The sequence below is a fragment of the Monodelphis domestica genome, chromosome 4 (assembly GCF_027887165.1).
Source record: "Monodelphis domestica isolate mMonDom1 chromosome 4, mMonDom1.pri, whole genome shotgun sequence".
Lineage (NCBI taxonomy): Eukaryota > Metazoa > Chordata > Mammalia > Didelphimorphia > Didelphidae > Monodelphis > Monodelphis domestica.
The window spans coordinates 177,786,548-177,810,595 of NC_077230.1; the positions used below are offsets into that span (position 1 = coordinate 177,786,548).

The 24,048-nt window shown below is 39.7% G+C and overlaps 1 protein-coding gene and 1 non-coding gene across 3 annotated transcripts in view; one reads left to right on the forward strand and one right to left on the reverse strand.

Annotated features, from left to right (window-relative positions):
* Positions 1 to 17,260, forward strand: part of B3GALT1 (beta-1,3-galactosyltransferase 1) — a 783,716-nt gene extending 766,456 nt beyond the window's left edge. For both annotated transcript variants that reach the window (XM_007494310.3, XM_016433691.2), the window contains one exon: positions 10,083 to 17,260. In XM_007494310.3, the coding sequence (XP_007494372.1) occupies positions 10,300 to 11,280 (981 nt within the window). In that variant the 5' untranslated portion in view covers positions 10,083 to 10,299 and the 3' untranslated portion in view covers positions 11,281 to 17,260. The remainder of the gene's footprint in view (positions 1 to 10,082) is intronic.
* Positions 17,261 to 21,109: 3,849 nt separating this feature from the next.
* On the reverse strand, positions 21,110 to 21,216 carry LOC130454168 (U6 spliceosomal RNA). The gene has a single exon (XR_008911841.1). It is a non-coding gene; the product is annotated as a U6 spliceosomal RNA (small nuclear RNA).
* Between the last annotated feature and the right edge of the window lie 2,832 nt (positions 21,217 to 24,048).

Below are 24,048 nucleotides of genomic sequence, written 5' to 3' on the forward strand. Positions count from 1 at the left end.
TCCAGAGTTTTGAATGTCTTATTTAATTAACGGCAAGGAAGCCGGTGACATTAGGCTATAGTTTACTATATAAGATGTAAGAAAAATGGACAGGTTGGGAGAAGAGCAGGTTATAAAGGGCTTTGAATGCCAGAAGATTTTATATGTGATCCTAGGATGATGGGGAGCCCTCATTTATGGAATAGATTAAATCTGCACTGTAGAAAGTTCACTTTGACAGTTGAGTAGACGATGGACCAGAATGAAGAGAGATTAATGGCAAGCAGACCAATCAGCAGCTTAGCATAATGGTCTATACTTATATATATTATATATACTACATGCTGCACCAACTGTATATGGTATATACAACATTGTAAATTGTATTTAAATAACATAAAATGATAAGGATTCTTGTATATTACCTTGTTTTTTATGTTTGCCTAAAAGAAATATTTGCATATAAAAGATTCTTCTCTAAGAAATACTGGGAATTGTATTTATTTTGTTATATTATTATTGTTACATATTGTTATTACAAAAGTTTATTTTAACAGAAAAAAAAGAAAAAGAAACGAGGTGATGCGGGGCTGCACTATGGTGGTAGCTGTACCAGAGGAGTGAAAGGGGGCATATATGAGAGATATTAGGAAGGTATTGTCATTATTTTTGTCAATGTCTACTGAGAAGCAATTTGAGAATGGCCCTGACTCATTCATCTTAGTCTCTTTTTCAAACTCTAGCATAAGTCCTGGCACATCATAAACATATGGAAGATGTTTATTGAAGGGAGCATCTGGGTGCAGCCTTGGGGTTTGGGTTCAAGAGACCCATCTGGACCTGGGTGGTTGGAATAGATGACTTCTCTCTTCTGGTACTGGTTCTAAGCACTAAGGAACAAAAAATGTGTTATCACAGAAGGGGTTAAAGCCAAGCCATAAATGGATGATCAAGGAGGGGGTGAGTCAAGAAGGTGGAAGCGTGGACACTAGGCTTTTGCAAGGTTAGCAATGAAGTAGGAGAATGAGAGAAAATGATAGTTGGAGAGAATAAAAACCTCAAAAAAAGGATATTTTAGTGTGGGGAAGAGCTGGCCATCTTTGTAGGCATATAGGAAACAACCAGTAAGAGAAGAAAGTGAAGGTACATAAGGGAGTGAGGGAAGGAAGGCAGATTACTGGAACAAGATCTTGGAGGAGCTGGGAGGAAATCGGTCTAATCAACTGTGCAGGTAAAGGAATTAGCTTTCTACTTGAATGAACCAAAGGAAAATAAAGAGTTTTAAGAGAAAGGGGAGAGAAAAGAGGTAATGGGCTATGTAGTAAAGCCCACAGAGAAGAATATTTCTGGCATTCTCTTGGAATGTTTTGTTTGGAGGGGTTAGTATTTCACAGATGACAAGTTAATGTGTCATCAGTGTCTGCAGTTGTGTTAGAGGAATGACAAATGTTTTGTGTACAACTTTCTGTTCTACTAATACATTAATTTTTTCTCTTAAACAAAAGCAAACAACTGATTAAAAAAACCCTCAATTACTGTAGTGTAAAAGAAAGACCCCTCAATGGAATTGTGTTAGGATTCTCAGTATCTTCTCCAGAGTTTAGCTAAGTGTCCTTTACCTTCTTTATAGATTTTTGGCTTGAATTTTTTGTCTGATTTGTTGTCTAAGTTTTGCATTTTTTATCTATTTAATTTTAGCACCAGAACACTATAGGAAAATCTCTAATTTAACTCACCTAGACTGGGAAGTACACTTTCTCACCATTCCCCTTTCTTCAGATCTCAACACTCCCCTTCCCTCTCCTCCCCCTACAAAAGCCTTTCGACTTTTTACTAATGCTACTCTCTCTATTTACAAGACTGTGTGGGATGTACCGGAAGGACTGGCATCTCTGATGTGAGGGCTTGCTGAGCCCTTTTCAAGGCTGCTCATCCACTTGCATTGTGTACCTGCCACCCAGCTCTGTGGTTACAAGAAGCTGTCATGTCATCTTGGCAGAAGTCTAAGCCAGATTGAGGGTAACTGATGGATCTCAAACCCATTGGTAAATTAGGGAGATGTCTAACCCAACCATGTAAAGATTTCCTGATGGAATAGGCAGGTGAGAACAGTTTGTTCCAGGGGTCATGAAGGCTTGAAACAGGTGCTGTGGAGCCCTTAGAGCATGGTTAGGTGTCAAAAATGTCACGGTCATCCCCTTTATCCCAGGACATTGCCAATCATCTTGACTTTGGTTTTGCTACTGGATTCCAATGACTGGAAGAAAGAGTGAGGCTGATGACTATATATTTCTGCCTCACTTAAATCTGATTCAGGAGCAAGTCAAGATATTACCTGTGGTGCCATTGTTCTCTTTGAAAACAAAGAGATGGGCAAAGAATCATATGACCAGAAACAGTAGAACCAACATTTTATCTGAGCAATGAATTCAAATTAATTCTTTAAACAAATATCAAAAGATAACTTTAGATAAGGGTCTTGGTACAATGAATAGAGTACCTGACATGAAGTCAGAAAAGCTTATTTTCCTAAGTTCAAAGTCATTTAACCCTGTTTTCTTCAGTTCCTCATCTGCCAAATGAATTGGAGAAGAAAATGGCCACCATTCCAGTATCTCTGCCAAGAAAAGTCAGAATGAAGTCACAGAAGTCAGATACGGTTGAAACTACGAGCAACATCAAACCTTTAGAGAATAGAGATTAAGCTTTACAATCACTTTGTGTCACCCTTGTAGAGAGTGAGAACAAAGGAGTGTTAGAATATGGCACCTTCTTTCTCCAGTGTGAATAGAGGCAGTTCAGAATTGCCTCTGTCCATTCCAGACAATCAGCCAATAAGCATTTGTTAAGTGCCTTGTATATGCCAAGAGCTGAGTGCACAAAGAAAGGTAAAAGACAGCTCTAACCCTTGAGGAGCTCACAGTCTAAAGGGGGAGGCAACAAGCAAACAGCTGTGTACAAACATGATAAATACAGGATAAAGAGGAAAGACTGAACAGAGCACTAGGACTCTCAGGGATTGAAAGGGTCCTTATGGAAGATGAGAAGAAACTTGGCCGAGTCTTCTAAAATAATAAATAGTAATATTAAATGACAAAAACTAGTATTTAGGTTACATTCTAAGGTTTGCCCAGCACTTTATAAATATTATCTCGCCTAATTTTCAGAACCCTAGAAGGCAGGCATTATTATTATCCCCATTTACAGATAAGGAAACAGAGGAAGAAGGTAGAGATTAAGTGACTTGCCCAGGGTCACACATTGAGGTAGTGGCTGAGATCTGGGCTGTAGCAGCACTGACCTTGCCCCAGGGCTAATACAGCCTGTTGGTCCCCTCCAAAGTCTTCCTGGAACCTATCATCCATAGCAGAATATTTGTTAGTTAATTAAGAATTAATTAGGAAATAGGATATTGTTGATAGATGGATAAAGAGGGTAACAAATATTCTGCTACACCTCCCAGTAGGTGCCTCCCACCCCTGGGAAGCTGGGTGCCAGCTCTGAGCAGGGAGGGATAACAAGCACATCCTGATTCACAAGCCTGCTCTTCTTAGGTGAGATACAGGCAGATGGAAATGGATCCAAGTCACCCCAATACCAGTGAGTCTCTGGTCCCTCTCTTCACACTGGCTCACTTCACTCCATTCAAACCTTGCTGAGCTGAACATCCCTGTCTCTTTCTGTCTGTCTTGATCTTTCTCTGCCTCTTTCCTTACCTCCTCCCTTTTCCTTTTTCTTCTTTCTCTCCCCTTGCCCAGCTCTCCCTCCCTTCTTCCCTCTCTCTCTCCTTCAGAACTCTCAGTAGTCTCATATGTATGCCTTTTTCCCCTCTTGGGAAGTCTTTTTTAAATCTTTAAATCTTTTTAATTACAGATAAAAACAAATTTTAACATTTAGTAGTTTTCTAAACTTTTGAGTTCCGAGTTCTTTCCTTCCCTCCTTCCTGGAGAGGAGAAGCAATTTGATAAAGGCAATACAAATTTGATATAGATCATACAAAACATTTCCATATTGGTCATATTGTGGAAGCAGACATTTTTGTAATGAAGAAGACCAAGTGAAACATAGAATGCCTTGAAGATCTGCATTCAAACTCCATGAGTTCTTTCTCTGGTGGTGGAGAGCATTTTTCATCCCAAGTCCTTCAGAATTGTCTTAGATCATTCTATTGCTGCGAATAGCTAAACCATTCACAGGTGCTCGCTGTGTAGTGTACAAATGCTCCGGCTCTGTTCAGACAAGCCTTGCTCCCTTGCTTCCTCCAAGCCTCTCCTATGGGAATCTTACCCTGATTGCCTCTACTTGCCAGTGCTCGGTGACACTGTTTATAGATCCGTTTTAAATAACGCATGATTGCAGGAGAGTATAAACTCCACCAGGGTACGGTCTGTTTCTGCAATGGACCTTGGTACCCCCTTACTAGACACTTTGCCCGGTGAAAGAGTGTCATCAAGGCTTATTGGATCAAACTGAATTCAGTGCCAGGACTAAGGTCTCCTCAATGGAGCAAGCCCTCAGGCAGGACAGAGTCCCCACGTTGCCTGGACAAATCACACCTTGTCCAGATGGTAGTCCAGGTTTCTCTGCTAACTATATACCAAGGGACTCACATCAAGGTCTAATTACAAAGTATTAACACTCTAAAATGTTGTTCCTCCAAAGAAGAATATATTTACAGAGGTCCACGCTGAGAGGGCAATGATTAACTCAAAGCTGTGAATCATGGATAGTAAATATTAGTAAATACTAGAAAGTATTGCATGGAGTCCAGAATAAGTTTAGAAATTCTCTATACTAGCCAGAATACACCAGATCTGGAGTATTGGGCTAAGGCTCAGCTACACACTTTATAAAGGACAAATTCTTGTGTGTGTGTGTGTGTGTGTGTGTGTGTGTGCCATTCATTATTTTTTCTCTAGCTCATTTTATTTATTTATTATTTTTAATTGAAATTTTTAATTTAATTAATTGATTTAGAATATTTTTTCCATGGTTACATGATTCATATTCTTTCCCTCCCTTCCTCTCCCGCCCCCAACCAAAACACAATTCCATTAAATGTGTCATTGATCAAGACCTATTTCCATATATTGATGTGTGTACCAGGTGTGATCAAGCAGTTGTTTTTCTTCTGTGTTTCTATTCCCACAGTTCTTCCTCTGCATGTAGATAGCATTCTTTCTCATAGATCCCTCAGAATCAAAGGACAGATTCTTGACTGCACTGTACTAGATAACAGACTTTGGAATTTTTTGTCCTAGACCTTCCCCCTCCAAAGCCACATTCGGTTGTCCTGTAAGTTTGACACAGCTTCCCATCCCTCTTCCTTTTCCCCTCACTGGGGATTTCTATGCCTCTGTGAAAGGTGGAGAATGTTGTGGGTTTCTCCTGAGAAATGCTTTGAGGAATAACATCTCCTTCTACCTCCCTCACCTTGCCCCTATTCCCATCTTGGAGTTGTGTGCTTTGTTATTCAGTCATGTCTGACTCTTCATAACCCCATTTGGAGTTTTCCTGGCAAAGACACTAGAACGGTTTGCCATTTCCTTCTAAAGCTTATTTTACAGATAATGAAACAGAGGCAAACAGGGTGAAGTGACTTGCTCAGGGTCATGCATCTAGTAAGTGTCTGAAGTCAGATTTAAATTCAGGAACATGAGTCTTTCTGATTTCAGGACTGGCATTCCTGACTGTGCCACCTTGCTGCTCCAGAAAACTAGTTTTGGATCTCTATGAATAATAAATCCCCTAATGTTTTGGTCTTAGATATTCAAATCTGTATTATTTGAAGGTATAATTATATAAAATATGGTTATTAGGTCTTGCCCATTGAAAATGTATGGTGTGAATTCAAATAATGCAACCATTCCAGGAGATTCATTATTCACACTAATTGGGACATAGTATACAAGCAGTTAAAGAATGTTTTGCAAATATTCATTCCTTTGGGTTAACCTCACTTAAAATATAAATAGGGAGAAAATAGGGTAGAACAGCATCTAAGGGCCCTCTCTTTCCGATGTCAGGCTCTACAAAGGCGATCTAAAAAAGCTTGAAGGAAAGAAAAAACTGTCTAGGGATAAAAGTAAAGAACAAAAGGAATTGCAATAAGGGGCAAGGCTGTGGCCCCACGGCTCATGTCTAATGAGGACCCCTTATCATTCCTTTAATAACAACTTTAGCAAAGAAAAGCAAAATATCCTATTTTCCAATAACCTCATTTTTGTGTAACCACAAGTGCCTTCTGTAGGCACTTGTGCTGTAGGAGCTGTAGGAGGTTACTTTTGTATTTTGATCATAAACAGGACAAGATGGCAGGGGAATAGGAGAAGGCAGGGTGATGCTATTAATGGGCTCCAGGGGATAAGAGGAATGAGCAAGTAGGGGAGCCCACATTATAGGGTCTGGAAAAGAAGAGCAATTAGCACAGAAGCTGTGGAGCAGCTATGTGCATACAATGCCAGGCCTGGAGTTAGGAGGACCTGGGTAAAAATCTGGACTCAGACACTTCCTAGCTATGTGATCCTGAGCAAGTCACTTAATGTGGACCTGTCTAGCTCTCCCTGCTCTTCTGTCTTAGAATTGATACTAGAGAGGAAAGGGGAAGGGAAGGGAAGGGAAGGGAAGGGAAGGGAAGGGAAGGGAAGGGAAGGGAAGGGAAGGGAAGGGAAGGGAAGGGAAGGGAAGGGAAGGGAAAGGGGAAGGGGAAGGGGAAGGGGAAGGGGAAGGGGAAGGGGAAGGGGAAGGGAAGGGAAGGGAAGGGAAGGGAAGGGAAGGGAAGGGAAGGGAAGGGAAGGGAAGGGAAGGGAAGGGAAGGGAAGGGAAGGGAAAGGGAAAGGGGAAGGGGAAGGGGAAGGGGAAGGGAAGGGAAGGGAAGGGAAAGGGGAAGGGGAAGGGGAAGGGGAAGGGAAAGGAAAGGGAAAGAGAAAGGGAAAGTAGGCAAGGGGAAGGAAGGAATCTATAAGGGGGAGTCTAGTTCTGAGATCCTTCCTAGAATTCCCTCCAAAATGTGAAGGAGCAGTGGGAAGGCCCTCAGTCAGAGCAAGAAAGCCTCTGGGTTTCTGAGGTATCCCTTGCTTCTCTTTGGAGATTTCAAAGAACACAGCAAAGCACATCCTTTTTATCTGCTTCCCCTAAATTTTTCCATCAGGAGTTTGGCAATATGAGGGCCTCAGTTTGGACAGTGTTTATTACAGGTCAGCTGGAGCCCTAGCTATACTCTGAGTCATGCTGCTAGGAGACATTCTAATGTTCATTTAAGAAGAATCATAACTACAATGAGCTATTGCAGGCCTCCCTCCTATGGCTCATATATTCACATTCCACTCTTTGCTTAGACAACATGGTGTCTATTGACTCTGCTTTTATTCATCCCTGTCTTCTCATTTTATTATGATGATTGTGCTTAGGAACATGAGTCTCCATCCATAACCCCAGTTAAATTCTTTCAACACAGTGCATACATCGAAGTGCATAGTTTATTCTAAAGCTGAGTTTGTTGAAATTCACATCCATTATCTCCTATCTCTGTCTACCAGGACTACTGCAATATGCTCTAACAAGGAAGCGAGAGACAATTTTTTACATGAGTGAACTTTGTAACCTGGCCTACCTTTAAAAATGACATGACGGAAATTGGGAGTTCATGGAAAGAATCAGAAGCTCCTAAGAACAACTTTTTAATTTGAATGCTAATCGAAGTGCTCCATCACCTCCTCTTAAGTTGGTGACCCCCAAATTCAAATGTCTCATTTCCTAGGATCCTTCTATACTTATAGGTGAATTCTAAGGAATCAAACAATTAGGAAAGACCAGTGTAAATTCCCCTGCTATATAATATTGAAATTCTGGGCTCTAACCAGAAATAATTGCCAGGGGCTCAGGGAATGAATGGTCTCCTCATGAAAGGGAACAAACAGGAATGGTGTGTGTGTGTTGTTTGGGGGGGAAGGCTGTCCATCTGGAAAGCTGGAAATCAGGAGCAGGAGCTGGAAGAGGAAGGAGGCTTGGTGGGTACTACTTGGTGGGGGTCAAAATGGAGCAGGGGCAAGAGCAGCAAGCAGAGAATTATGAAACAAGATAATGAAAAGTTTTTCAGTCAATAAAGAAATGGGCATAATCAAGGAAACAAAAGAATCAGAGTACTGGAGGTCAAGATTTCCACAGAGCAAAAAGTTTTCTTTGAATAGAGAGTCTGATGTGAATTTAGACAAAGGGAAAAGATAATAAGGCACCACTGAATAGAGAGCTTGATGTAAATTAAGACAGAGAAAAGGGATGATGAGGTACCAGAAATGAGGAATCAGAACACTGGAGGTCAAGATTTCCATAGAGCAAAAGGTATTCTTTGAATAGGGAGTCTGACATGAATTAAGACAGAGAAAAGAGGATAATAAGGTACCACTTAATAGAGAGTTTGATGTGAATTAAGACAGGAAAAGGATGATAGCGTACCAGAAGAATGATCAAAGCAAATCTTACACATATGTGTAATTGGTTTGAACCAACAGTTTCATTGGGGTGGAGAACTCCTAGAGAGGAAACATCTGAAGCTCAGACACTCTTCAACTTAGAGTCTCAGACAGTTCCCTGGAAACTTCAGGAACTGCTTGATTTACCCAAAAGGTCACTTAACAATAATGCACCAGTGTAGGACTTAGATACATATCTTTCTGACTCTAACCCAGAATTCATTTTTTTCTTCCTCCCACTGCATTCTCTCTCTCAACATACCTATGTATTGAAGTTCTATAACTTCATGCGAACAACCTAAGACAGGTGAGAAGCCAGGAATCAAAGAGAATACAGGTGAATTAGTCAAATGCATTTTGTAATGGGCAGAATATTGGACTTGGAAGCAAGAAAGTTTGATTTCTACCTGTGGGTTTGAATTCTACCTCTGACTTATTGTGACATGCATCATTCACCTTCTCGGACCTTCTGTTTACCCATCTCTAAAACCAGGAAGATAAACTGTAGTACTTCTTAACAGGCTCGATTGAGGCTATATGTAATACTTTTTAAACATGAACTGAAACATAGATGTCAATTATCACGTATGAAATTTCTAACAACTAATATGAATCAAATATGGAGAGGCAGAAAGATGAAGTAGAATACATATTGGGTCTGTGGTCATAGAAGTTTGATCCAAAGGCTAATTCTACTATTTACTACTTTTCTGACTTTATAGGAATTATTGCACCTAGAGTGTGCTGGTAAATGCTTAATGATAGACTCTCAAAAAATTGTATAGATGAAGCACTTTCATAGTTAACCTAAATTATTGTCATTTTCCCAATCACATTCTTAAGTCTAGACGATTAACAAAACAACAACTCAAGCCCTGATATTTTGGAGGTAGAAAGGCTCAGATTCAAAATAGTTCTCATGAGTCAACCTGGTTCCAGCTCATCTTTGAGTATACCTCTGCAGGCTTCAGTTTCCTTTTCAGATCAGCGACTTCTAAAGTCCCTTCCTGCTCGTACAACTATGATCACCTTTGTTACCTCTAAGAATAATGATTATATCAGGAAAGAGAAGGAAGGAAAGAGTTTAGACTTGTGATTTTCTTGGTAAGAAAAAGGGAGGGAAGAAAATAAGAATTGATGAAGCACCTACTGCACACTGTGCTAAGTGCTTTATAAATATCCTATCTGACCCTTTTCCACAACCCTACAAGGGAGGTAGGTGCTCTTATTATCCCCATTTTATACCTGAAGAAAATGAAGCAAACAAATGTTAAGTTACTTGCCCAGCATCACACAGCTACAAATATCTGAAGCAAGATTTGAACTCAAGTCTTCCTACCTCCAGGCTCAGCACTCTATCCACTGTGCTACCTTACTGCCTCTTTATTGCTTGATTCATTCATTTGCTCCATACAACAGTCCTGGGAGGTAGTTTCTACCACCATCTGTCCCTGTCTTATGGATAAAAGAAATCAAGGAAAATTAGGACAAGTGACTTGCCCACCTGGCCTCTGCTGAAAGAGGAGGGCATTAGAAACCATACAGTCTTCATGATATCTTAATAACATTTATTTGAAATGTCAAAACATGTAAACAAACCTAACCAACAGTGTACTTTCTTGCATTTTGCAGAATTAAGAAGACGTAGATAATCATGGAAGCCATCATCGTGGGGAGGAAGAAAGTAGAGTGACGAGCCTCCCGACGATACCTATGAACAATCTCACAGTAACTTGTATTTATCGAACTTTAAGATTTTCAAGTAATATGCTGCCTTTTCAGGATGAAGAGATGTTAATGGTAAGAAGGCTATTTATTCAGTGCACTGAGTAGAGGAGCTTCAAAGACAATGGCTTCAAAGGTCTCCTGTCTCTATGTTTTGACAGTTGTATGCTGGGCTAGTGCTCTTTGGTACCTCAGTATAACTCGTCCTACTTCTTCCTATTCTGGCTCACGGCCATTTACTAACGTTGCTGCTGCCAGGAAGAATGTGACCTTTGGTAATATAAGAACTCGACCTATAAACCCACATGCATTTGAGTTTCTCATAAATGAGCCCAAGAAATGTGAGAAAAGCACCCCCTTCCTTGTCATCCTCATTAGTACCACTCACAAGGAATTCGATGCTCGACAGGCTATCCGAGAGACGTGGGGAGATGAAAACAACTTTAAGGGGATCAAAATCGCCACTATCTTTCTCCTAGGGAAGAATGCTGATCCTGTTCTCAATCAGATGGTGGAACAAGAAAGCCAGATCTTCCATGACATCATTGTAGAGGACTTCATTGACTCATACCATAACCTCACCCTCAAAACGTTGATGGGGATGAGATGGGTTGCCACTTTCTGCTCAAAAGCCAAGTATGTCATGAAAACAGACAGTGACATTTTTGTAAACATGGATAATCTCATTTATAAACTACTAAAACCCAACACCAAACCCAGGAGAAGATACTTTACTGGCTATGTCATCAATGGAGGACCCATCCGGGATGTGCGCAGTAAGTGGTACATGCCCAGAGATTTGTACCCAGATAGCAATTACCCACCGTTCTGCTCAGGGACCGGCTATATCTTTTCAGCCGACGTGGCAGAGCTCATTTACAAGACCTCACTTCACACGAGACTGCTTCACCTTGAAGATGTATATGTGGGACTGTGTCTTCGGAAGCTGGGCATTCACCCTTTCCAAAACAGTGGCTTTAATCACTGGAAAATGGCCTACAGCTTGTGTAGATATCGCCGAGTTATTACTGTGCATCAGATCACACCAGAAGAAATGCACAGAATCTGGAATGATATGTCAAGTAAAAAACATCTCCGGTGTTAAGATTTTTATAGATGTGAATATCTTTTATTTTCTTCCTTCCTTCCTTTCTTTCTTTTGTCTTTCTTCCTTCTCTCCCCCCACCCTTCTTCTCTCCCTTCTTTTCTCTCTCTCCTGCTTCCTTCCTTCCTTTCTTCTTTTTAATTTGGAGCCTGCTTTGGTGGTGGTTTACAGAGGTCACTATGGGAAATGAACTTGTGAAGGAGCTTGTAAAAAGTAATTTTCCCCACCCCTCTCATGTCTTATTTCCTTTCTTTGATCAGCTGGTTTACAAATGTCACATTCTCATTATACAAGTGTTACACAAGTTAAAAGTGCCAGATGCCAATCGCAGGGCATGGAGTATTGCCATTTATCAAAGAGCAACTCCCAAACCCGTGCATCCAAAAGGAGATAGATACTGGCTAAATGGTGCACAGCTAGCTACTATGAACCTGAGATGGAAATCTGGTTCTGAGAGAGGGAGAGTCACCTCACTATAATGCCTTCATCGCATTTCTTCAAAGAGAAAATAACTTTTTTTAGAAGCCCATTTTGAAACACACACAGTCAAGACAGTGAGTGGGAGTGTTTATGTTGTGTATGATACTTGTGTTGAGTTTTTTACATATATTGGCATGTATAATGTGTCATATTCACAATTCTGTCCCCAAAAAGAACTTGCTACTGGCAGAAAGACAGAATTTGGGTGAGTGGGAATTTGAACTTGAGAATTAGACATTCTGTAGGTTCAGGAAACAACTTGATTGCTCATCCAAGGTTTAAACACATGGTCAGAAGGTGGAATGTATATAGAATGCTATTTAACAAAATAAATAAGCGATGTATTCTTAGTTCTTTCAGAACAAACATAAAATTGTGCCTCCAAGGAAAATTGCCAAATGTAATTTTACCTACTTCCATCCAGTATGGAATGCCACTGAGTATACTTGGAGTGTGGGGGTCATGTGGGCACAGGATTCCAAAGAAGAAAAACCAGCAAAGCTGACATTTGGCCAAGAAGATGCTACATCACATTGCAAAGAGTGCAAATTACAAAAGCATGGAAAGAATTAGAACCATGGAAATAGGAAGGGGCTCTCCTAACAAGAAGGGAAATGGTGAGCAGGTACCAAATGTGACTGCAGTGCCCTCGGTGTGTCCTTTAGTACCGCTGAATGTTGGCAAGGTCCCCAGCATTATATACAATCGCATCAGCACTGAGGTCTTCTCAGGGGCAGAGTTACATGAGATTTGCAGGTCGGGTAGGGAAACCTAGCTTCCATTCCTTTCTGGGTTGCAAGATTCACAGTGTCACATGAACAAATGATGAAACCTCAGTGTGCCTCAATTTACTCATTTGTAAAATGGCAATTAAAAATAACCTACCTCCCAGATGCTGTGAAATTTAATTCATGTTTGCTAAGTACCTTGAAATCCTCAGCTGAAAGGTGCTATGTATGTGCAAAGTATTATTATCATCATCATCATTATTATTATTGCTCTAATACCAGTAACCAGTAAAGAATGGTGAGAGGCAGTGGAGGCATAGTGCCTAGAAGGCTATCCTTGACGTCAGGAAGACCTAGGTCCAAGTCCTACTTCTAACACTGTAGGTACATCACAGTGCTACGAGCATTCCTACTCTACAGTTTCTGATCTGTATTGGTGAAGAAGAGCTCCTTACACAGATTAAAATCATGGGTCCAGTTTCCATGCCACCCCCAAAACAAAAAAAGCAAACAAGTCATTATTAGTAGTAATATACCACATATGTTAATATAAAATTCTCCACAATTAATCTTGACTATTGACTATAATATTGACTATTTATTTCTTTCAAAGTTAGATCAGAAGTTCTTAACCTGGAGCCCATTAATTTTTAAATTTAATTAATCATTTAATTTAATTAATCAAAACATTTAAGTTTTGATAACTGTATTTCAATATAATTGGTTCACTTTTTTTTCCTATATTTTTTCTTCTGTGTCTTTAATAATAGTATTATGAAAAAGTGTCTGCTTCAGCTGACTGACAAAGGGGTCCAACAATGCACCTTTGGAAAGCTGCATAATTAATTATGCTCCCTCTGGCATCACTTAATGAATGACTATTTCCTTGCATTGAATGCTACCTACCCCACTGTACGGAAGGATATGGTGTTTTCCAAGATTGGAGGGCAGGGCATATTTTGTGGCAGAAACTTCTGCCTTTTTAGATGTTAGAATAAGCTGAGTGCAGGTGCATGGAGAAATATGCAACTTGAGATATCTCCATTCGTTTGAATTAAGGCCTCTCTGGGAATTTGGAGGACAGGAGAAATTCATTCACCTTTCCTGAAGGAAGAATAAATAGATCAAACTTAATTCCAAATCAAACGTTGATGATAACCATACCTATTTGGAAAATTTACTATACATTGGCAAACTTCGGTTTGCTTATTATGATCTGTAAGAAAAACTCCATGAAGTAGAAATCTTGTTTTTCTTGTCCCTGTTTTGGTTTTTAGATTGTCTTGGGCCTTCAAAAATATTCTTCTGGAAAGTTCTGCAACTCTCATATCCCCTGAGACGTAAGACCTAGATAGTCATTAGTTTTAACAAATATATATTTTAGGAGTCAATGAGATAGTTTATTTCAGTCTGGACAATACAGGGAGAAAAACATTGGAAAAGTTGGGGAGAAATTGGGTCCCACAAGATCAGTCAGCTCCCTGGCCCAGTAGTTATTGTCAATTCTTGAACTCAATGATTTCTTCCTAGACATTCAAAACATCACATATATTTGTGTTTACTCTCTATTTAATTGTTCCACAGTTGAACTGGGCCCTTGCTTTGCACCTATCCCACACCCAGCCAACAACTCAATATCAAGGAATGACACATTATGAGCATGATAAATATATAAATATATATTTCTTATATATATGTTATAAATATATACATATTACAAATAGACCTCCCTAGCCTAAAATGGAACAAAAAACAAAAATAGTAATTATTATTATTTTTGGAAACTTCTTTAAATTTCCTGGGTTTAGTTTTTTTGTTTTGTTTTGTTTTGTTTTAATGCACAGAGGACAACATGTAAATATCCATCAAAGACTATGTGTATATATTTTAAAAGAATCATCTCTTTAACTGTACATACAGAGGTGGGAGTCAGCCTGCTGTGTAACATTTGGCTCTGCATGGGGCTTGTTTAAGCATCGATCTTTGTCTCATCTTTCTGTAGCCTTAATTAAGCATGTTTGCCCTCCATTTTTGAGTGTTTGAAATATTGTTTTTATGTCAGGTGATCAAGAAAAACCTCTCATTTACTACTTATCTTAGTTTTCTAATAACTGGTCAAAAATCAAGGCTCCAATCACTTGGGAAACCATTAGAAAGATTTTTGTATCCTTTCTTGGATTTGGAGGGCAATGAATGATGGCACAAGAGTTAGGAACACAAGGGTTCAAGGCCTGCCTTTAACACCTACCTACTGGCTGGATGAACCCTGAGGTAACTCAGATAACCTCTAAGTGTTCTATGCAGGGCTGCATTTGTAGTGGGAGTTTCCTCCCCAAGGATTTTCCTACACCAATAAAATCACAAGGCCAGCTTCCTCTCTATCCCTATCCCATTCTCTTCCCCATTCCTATCCTTATCCCTATCCATTCCTTTTCTCTGATTTTAAACACAATCCCAGGCAGCAGCCTCCATGGGGGTCATGTAGCCGTCAGTTTTTCTAATAATCTGTTTCTAGTACCTCCCATGAACAGTTTTAATTTTGCACAGGATGATGTTAAGGACCCAAGTTCAGTATTTGCATTCTTAATGTTCCTTTTTCCAATGAAACTTTCAGGTTTTCGTTTTTTAGATATACGGTTGCAAGGATTTGTTCTTTTCCTATAACATGGCAAATGCCAGTTGGAATATAACACTGGAACTCTAGAAATCACTAGATTTCTAGGAATCAGAATAGGAGGAAGCTCCTGTTTACTTTGGATGGAATTTGAACCCATCTAGCCTATTGGATGGATATGTTGGGGGGGGGAGTGGGGATGAAGGGAAGAACCCCTTTGCAGAGGGGTGAGGGGAGGACTTTTTCAATATAACTTTTCCTATTAAAGGATGATGGAATATTTAACCCAAAGCACCTGGGATTGATTTTCTATCTTTCATAAAATGTGATTTCAGTGGGGGGGGGGATTAATTCTAATTTCTGCTGTAAAGGGATAAATGGTTTTTATAAACAAAAAGCAACTTGTGAATGAAAGAAGCAATTTACTAGAAGAGCTTGTTGATTAAAAAACTGACATTTAGGTGTATCATTATATATGAATGGATGTATTTATGTATTTATTTGTCAAAATTGTATATATTGTTTCATCAAAAGTGTCAGTAAAAGTGCACTCTTTGGGTTCAAAGTATTATTTAGGTTTATGTGGGGTTGCTAGTCGAGCTGCTAATCAGAATACTATTTTTTGTATTAATGTCAGAAAACAACAAAAAAAGGCAAATGGAATCTGAAGGTGAGTGTACAGTTGGCTTCTTCACCTTCTTCTTGAAATGTAAACTCTCTGTTGACTGGAAAGCACGATGCTAATGTATAGGCCCATCTGTCATGAGGAGGATTATTGTTCCATAAAAGCTGATTTTTTAACCATTGGGAAAAATAAACAGAAGGAGAACATATTTTTCACTTTATCTGCTTCTTTTCTGAGTCTCCTCTATGAAACGCTGGCATTTTCCAGTGTTAAAATAAACAGATGTTCTACAATTTACCATTGACCTGCCCCAACAACCAACTTCAATATGTCTAACAGCTCAGAGACCACGAGGAGCCACCAAATTGTTCAGTGCTCCTGAAAATTTCATTATGACCCCAGCACATTCGGGGAAAATTGACTTCAAGAGCATTTGGTCTAGTGAACCAAATGTTGGTCTATAGTACACAGAAAACCCGAGCCTTTTTTGCCAGCCCCCTTTGGCCTTCGATGACAGTGGGACCTCTCCACAGCCAGAGATGGCTTCAATAATTCTTTCTTTTCCCCTTAGAGAATAATACTGAGTTGATAAATTGCTTAGAGAGCTTGGAGTGTTTAGTAGGGACATATCAGGTAAAGTTGGCCCTCCTTGGGTTTCACTCTTCCTAACATCTTTGTAATGCTGCACTTTGATTAGATGTTTGGACTGTGGCCAAGAAAGTGCTGGTACCTGTGTTTCCAGGTCAAGAGTTGATAGCTATTTATGGGAAGAGGGCTCTGTCCCTGCCCCGTGGGTCATTGCTAGGTGCCTTTGTATCTTATTGGAAATGGAACGATGATTCTAACCTCCTCTACACCAGGAGAAGATATTCAAGGCACAAAGATCCCCCCAGTGTGGCCAAATAGTTCCATTAACTTACCTTTTGGAAATGCCACAATTTTTAAAAAATTTCATTTGAACTCCTTCAAAAAGGACTCTCAGCTAAGGAAATGGGGGGATATCCTGCTTGAAGACTAGCAGCATGGTACCATCTCTATGTTGCCAGGGAAAAGACAATGTAAAAATGAAAATGAATTGTATTAAAAAAAAACCTGACAGCTGCATATATTTCAGAGATATTTCCTTTTCCTCTCACAGAAGCTTTTAAAAAATGATAAAAGCCTGATTCTAATTATAACAATTACCCAGGGCTTAATTAATATATTGCTTAAAGATGTGTGGGTATTAGAACCAGGAGGGTGGGTTTCATATAGCTTGATTATCATAATTACAAGCATTCTATTTTCTCATTTACTTAATTGATTGTCATAGATTTCCAGATGAATTCACACTGCTGGAAGAGAATTGAATACATTTCTGGAGGGAAAAAAAGGAACCTGGGCTATTTAGAAAATCAGTGTGTCCCAGAATGTAATCCCTGTAGACGTGAAATATTGCCTGGATGATATCTGCTTACCTCTCTCTTGGTCAAATGGGTATTTTTGTATGTGTAAAATGAAAGAGAAATGAATAAAAAAATCTTATTGATTCAACTACATCTATAATGACACTGGTTCCACTGTCTCTGCAGCTAAAGGTGCCTGATACACAAGAAAAATCTTCCATTTAGTTTTCCTTATAGAATCTATTAGTTTGGTACATTATGTCAGCTATTTGTTATGCCTCTTGCAATGACCTCAGCCCTCACCTGAAGGGACCACGACATGAGAGGTGATTTATTCTTTCTGTGAGGTTTATTCCAAAGCATTTACTCAGCAGAAGCTGCCTTACATGTCAAGTTGGGCAGACTTACGTGTAGTGGTTATGTGATGAAGATTATTTTTCAGTAGGGCAAGAATGACATCATTGAATATGAATTGTGCTAAAGGAGTTCAAAAACCATCACCCAATTCTTTCAAAGATTTGGATTTCCAGCTTTAAGATGGAAAAAGCTTGAAAACATTCATCTTTTGGAGTAGTCATCCCAGTATGCTTCTAATATTTAGGTAAGTGTTTGGAGAAGTCCATTATGTCAATGTCACATAAAAACAAATATCCTTCCCCAAAAAGTAAGAAGGGAGAGAGAGAGAGAGAGAGAGACAGAGAGAGAGAGAGAGAGAGAGAGAGAGAGAGAGAGAGAGAGAGAGAGAGAAGGAGGGAGGAAAAGAGGGAAGGAGGAAAAGAAGGAGAGGGGACACAGAGAGAGAGAGAAAAGAGAGAGAAAGAGACAGAGAGAGAGACAGAGAGACATAGACAGAGACAGAGAAGGAGGGAGGAAAAGAGGGAAGGAGGAAAAGAAGGAGAGGGAGACAGAGAGAGAAAGAGAACATGTAGTGTTACATGAATAATTAAAAACAAATGTTTAACAAATGAAAGATCATGCAGCTAAAGAATACAGGAATTTAGAAACAAACTGCCATTGATTTGATAATTTCTAAGCTTTATGAATAGGTATTAATGAGACAGAGCAGGTCAGAAATCTATAGCCCCACTCTCTCAGCCTCTAAACTAGAAACTTTAATAGAGTTTGGGTAGCTCAGAGCTCACCTACAGTTCTGAGGAGAGCAGAGAACAATCTATAATTTCCAATTATATTTTTTTCCTCTTGGAAGGCAAGGATTCTCTAGAGAACAATCCATCACTTGCAGGCTCATTAAAAAGGCAGGCCCTCTGCATCCAAGGATTTTTATTCACACCTGTCTCTGACCACAATCTACTTCAAACAGTCTGGCTGAATCTCCTTGGTTGACTTTTCCACTTGTTTCTCCTTTATAATAGTTTCCCCCCAATTGCTCATTTAGTCTTCCTTTAACAAAAGATAACTCCATAAACACAAATCTCTCTTCAAGGCAGGCAGTAAGGAGAGTCTGGGCTGACACGAAAGGCATATCATTCTCAAGCAGGCTACTCAGCTTCTGTCAGTGAGAGGACCACAGGCAGTCCAAAATGAGGAACTGAAATGGCAGAGCTGAGCGACCCTGGAGAGTACAAGAGGGGGGATCAGTGTGAGCCAGTGAGGTCCTAGGCAGAGAGCGAAGGTACAAATCAGCAAGAGGCCAGGATTCCAGATAGAGAGGCAAAGGTTAACATTAGCAAAAGGTCTGGAATTTAGTGGGGGAAATTGAGAGCTCAAACAATGAATCTTCACAGTGAGGATTTCAAGAGCCCCCCAAGAAAAATCAAGATGATAGAGTGATAGCCAGTCAGTCAGTCAGTCAGCAAATATTTATTCTTAAATGCTTACTATGTACCAGACATACTTCTAAGCAAAGGGGATATAAAGTAAGTCAGAATGCAGTCAAGGAGCCTGGACAAGATTGAGTCAAATCTTTGCACCCATCTTTGCCCTTGTGATGGTCACCGTTAACACTTTGTAAAAACCAGGCACAGATGCATATTTGGTGACGAGAGGTTGGCCACTTTGTGACTCCAGATGATACACAGAATTAGGAAATGCCTCTCTATTAGTAACCCAGCTGTTCTCACTTGCATTTACCAATTCTCTCCCAGGAAGCCCATTACCAGTCCATGAAAAAAGGTCTGCCAAAGAGGCGAGAGACTGTTTTGTCAGTGATCTGTGACTGGGGGTAGGAGGGGCATTATTGGTGGTACGGTTGTCATACCTCAGGAAGCCAAAGAATCGGCTGTGGCCCTGGAGAATCCCTGTTCTACAGAGCTATGTGGGGGTTTCTTTCCTGCCTGCCCATTTATGGAAACTGTGCGTGTCTCTCTAACAGTCCATAATGTTGCATCAGGGATTTAAGGTCTATTTGAGGGTGTAAATTGGGAAGATATAATTCCTCTACTTGAGATTCCTTTGGAGTGTGTTCATTTCTGAATAAATGGGAATATCCAGTGATTTCTACTCAGCCCCACCTTTCTCCAAAAGTTGCCCCGGATCCCACAGTTGAGGCAGTCTTGAACCAAATACAGACTATTTTGCTGTCTTAGAAATTGCATTTTTAGGGGCTGGCTGGGTGGCTCAGGGGATTGAGAGCCAGGCCTAGAGATGGGAGGTCCTAGGTTCAAATCTGGCCTCAGACACTTCTAGCTGTGTGACCCTGGGCAAGTCACTTAACCCCCATTACCTACCCTTACCACTCTTCTGCCTTGGAACCAATACACAGTATAAATTGATTCCAAGATGGAAGTCAGGGTTTAAAAAAAAAATTAAAAAATTAAATAAAAAAGAAAATGCATTTTTAGGCCTGATATCTTCCCACTTTTGAATATACGCCCCCAAAATTGAGCATTTCTTGTCAGCAGTTGACAGCAAAAACCAATTCCTCTGTTTGGCTAGCTGGTAACCTTCAGGTAGATGTCAGCCATAAACCAGCAAGGCAGCATAGTAGATAGACTGATGGAATTGGAATCAGGAAGCTCTAGGTTCAAATCCAGGTTCAGACTCTTAAAAGCTGCGTGATCTTGGGCAAATCACTTGATCTCCCTTTAGATTACTTTCACATCTATAAAAAGGGGATAATAGCAGCATCTACCTCATTGAGTTTCTGTGAGACTCGCAGGAAATACTATCTAAAGTGTTTTACAAGTCTTGAAGCATTATATAAAAGCCAGCTATTATTTAATTGTTCAGTCAATGAGAAAATTCAACTGCTGACAGTAATCTCCTGAAAATAAAACAGCAAATCCTGCCAGGACTTACTGTTTGTTTGTTTGTTTGTTTGTTTGTTTTAAGGAACAGTTTCTACTCCTGCCCTACCAAGGAGGCTATGTCAGTGGGGCACAACGTCTGGCCAATTATACTAGACAGGAAAGGGTCTGCAATGAGTGCTGAAATAAGCTCTCCTTCCGGTGCTATCCTCTAATTCAGTTTGGGGAAACTCTCCAGAAAAGTAGCCGCCAGGTCACCGCTTTTTTGCCTTCCTCTGCTCATTTAAAAGTTGAAGGGCTACAATGTCCCCTTGGGGATGGGTATGCCAAGTGGCTCCAATCATAGATCTTTGGAAGGGTTGAAATGGAAACACTTCAACTTAAAAAACAAAAGAATATTTTGGAGCTGCTTTTAAAAAATAAAAAGTAATTTTTACACCACATTTTACTTTTTCTAAAATTTTAATATTAGATTAATTAAATTAATTAAAACTAATATTTTAGTTATTTAATCATTTTTAGTCATTTCTGACTCTTTCTTACCCCCTTTTGGCATTTTCTTGGCAAAGATAATGGAGTGGTTTGGTAGTTACTTCTCTAGATCAGTTTAGGAAACTAAGGCAAATAGGATTAAGTGACTTTTCCAGGGTCATATGGTTAGAAAGTATCTGAGGCTACATTTGAACTCAAGAAGAGGAGCCTTCCTGACTTCAAGTCTATCACTCTATCCCACCTAGCTGCCCCCCAATAAACCTCCCAATCTCTTCATCCCACCAGCAACTGAGGAAAGAAAAAATATAGAATGCCTTGTGGGCGTCCCTGTCATCCTTGTGCAGGGACCTTGCTAATAAAGTCCATTTCACTCCCATTTTAGTGTATGTGTTGCCAGAGCGAGCAGATCTCATTTGTTTTTATATGAAGAGATTTGCTGATGAGTTGCTATTAATTCCTCTAGGGAAAAGTGTTCTCATCTTTTCAGTCTCCTCCCCTCACTAACTCCAGAGAACTTCTTAAACCCTCCTTTTGCCCCCAGTTGGTTCAATCTAGTGCTTGGCATGCTTACTTAACATTGGATGTCTTTCCCAGAAATGAACTGATTTGTAGGCATGGCTTCACAAGTATCATTAGCCTCATACATGACTATTTTTAACCCTGTTTGCCCTGAATTGACTTGGTTTTAGCCTACCAAATAATCAAAGGAAGTCCCTGTCCCTCCTGGGAAATCGAGAAACAATTAACATTTTGCATAACCCTCAAAGCTAGTGGGGAGCTTTGCATGCTTCATCTTCTTGATCCTCACAACCAGGCTGCAAGGCGGGCATTGCAAGCATTATTACCCCCATATCATGGATGAAGAAACTGAGTGCAGTTTCTCTTCATGGATTACTATCTACTTTCTTTCTATTATACCGTCCCATTCCCTAGATATTACAACATACTCAACAAGTGTGCAGCTTATTGGTAGTAGAGATGTTATCATATAAAGCTTTACAAATTTTTTTAAAAACGAAGAGACTTGAGATGACTTTAAGAAGGTCAAAGAATGGGGCAACTAGGTGGCTTGGTGGATAGAGTGTCAGGTCTAGAGACTGGAGGTTCTGGATTCAAATGTGGCCTTAAATATTTCTTAAGTATGGGACTCTGGGAAAATCACTTAACCCTAACTGCCAAACCCTTGATAAATAGTATCAATTCTAAGACAGATGGTAAAGGTTTTTTTTTTTTTTTAGGCATTGGTGTGGGGTGCAGATAGGTGGCTCTGTGGATAAAGAGCTAGGTTTTGAGACAGGAGGTTCTGGGTTCAAATTTGGTCTCAGACAATGCCTAGCTGTATAACCCCGGGCAAGTCACTTAACATCAATTGCCTAGTCCTTACCACTCTTCAGCCTTAAAACCAGTACAAAGTATTGATTCTAAGATGGAAAGTAAGGGTTAAAAAAAAACAAGTCAAACAAGAAAAAGCAGGAAACATGGAGAGCACGATTATTTAAGGAAATAAACTAGTAGTGATAAAGGAAAATTATTTGAAAGAGGGAGATAGGAGAAGGAAGAGCAAGAGTAAAGAATGGGACATGAAGTAGAAGCAGAATTAAAAATATTCTCATTCAATTTTTTCCAATGTTTTTCTGGATTTTTGCCAGAGTAAAGGGTCCAAGTGAACTCTACAAACCTTTGTCCTATTTCTAACTTTATCTGATATGATTCTAGTTTTCATCAAATTCTCTTAGAGGTAGACAGGAAAAATCTGGCTCTTAAAATACATTTCACTGTGAATTCACACCACTGATTTTTTGCAATGACAGGATGCTTTTTCAATTTAAATTTTCTGATATGTTGCTTTTCCTTTTACCAAGGTTCAAGTTGTGCCTTCCTTGAGATGGCTTCCTAGAAGTTTCTAGTTTTAGTAATGTGGCTTTCTAATCTCCTAAAGACATGGAAAAGTACACCCACAAAGAGTTGGGTACTTTCAGAGAAGGGGATATTTCAAGACTTCACTGACTGCACCACACAAGTGACCCTACCATGTTCTTCTGATCATTCATGTTTCCAATATGGAGCTAAAGGAGAACCACATCTATCCATGTTCAAGGCTAGAGTGTCATTGTTGAGTACCTTTCTTTACTATAACTAACCAAATTTTCTTGTAGCTGTGGAAAGAATGACCCATGACATCCTCATTTCATCCCCAATATTGAACCTGAACTAACGGGGTCCCTACTTGAGTTAGAACACCCCATTAGTTGTTCTATTATAAACTCATTCATTTATTCAACAAAGTATTATCCCGTTGTCTATCATGTGTAAGGAACAGTGACAAGCATGGTGTTGCATGCCTAAAATCAGAAGGGAAAGGAACTAGCATTTATTAAGTTCTACTATGTGCCAGGCATTAAGCTAAGTACTTTAGAAATGTTATCTCGTTCTAGCCTAACGTGTCTTTGTGAGCCTTTTCAGATCTCGTTTTTATACTGTAAGAAGTGCTGGTTCCTCTCTTAAAATTATAAATACAGCCTGAATGCCAAGCATGGTTGATACTAGGCTGCTTTACTGGGACATATTATAAGCAGAGAAAACCAGAATGCTTATCTCTTATTCGTCAAAGTCAGTATTTCTACACTTGGATAAATAAATCAAATAGACTAGAATAAGGACTAGATTATATTCTATCAGCAAGAGAAGAAGCTGAATAGAGCACTGGATGTAGAGTCCAGAGACTAGTTCAAATCTTGTCCTGGACGCTTACTAGCTATATAACTCTGGGCAAGTCACTTAACCTCTGCTGGCCTCAGTTTTCTTTTTGCAGAATAGAAATGATCATTGTACTCACCTCACAGGATTGTTGTAAGGATCAAATGAGATACTATATGTAAAACACTCTACAAATATTAAAATGCTATAAAATGTCAATTATTTTTATTTGATTATTATTGTCCCTTATTACAAAACACTGTGAGGGAAATTGCTTTGAAGGCCAGCATGGGAGGCAAGTAGGTAACTCAGTAGATTTGAGAGACATGGGCTAGAGATGGGAGATCCTGAGTTCAGATGTGACCTCGGGCACTTCCTAACTGTGTGACCCTGGGCAAGTCACTTAACCCCCATTGTGTGGCCCTTACAGCTCTTCTTCCTTAGAACCAATAAATAATAGTGATTCTAAGACAGAAGGTAAGGCTTTTATTTAGAAAGAGAGGAAGGAAGGAAGGAAGGAAGGAAGGAAGGAAGGAAGGAA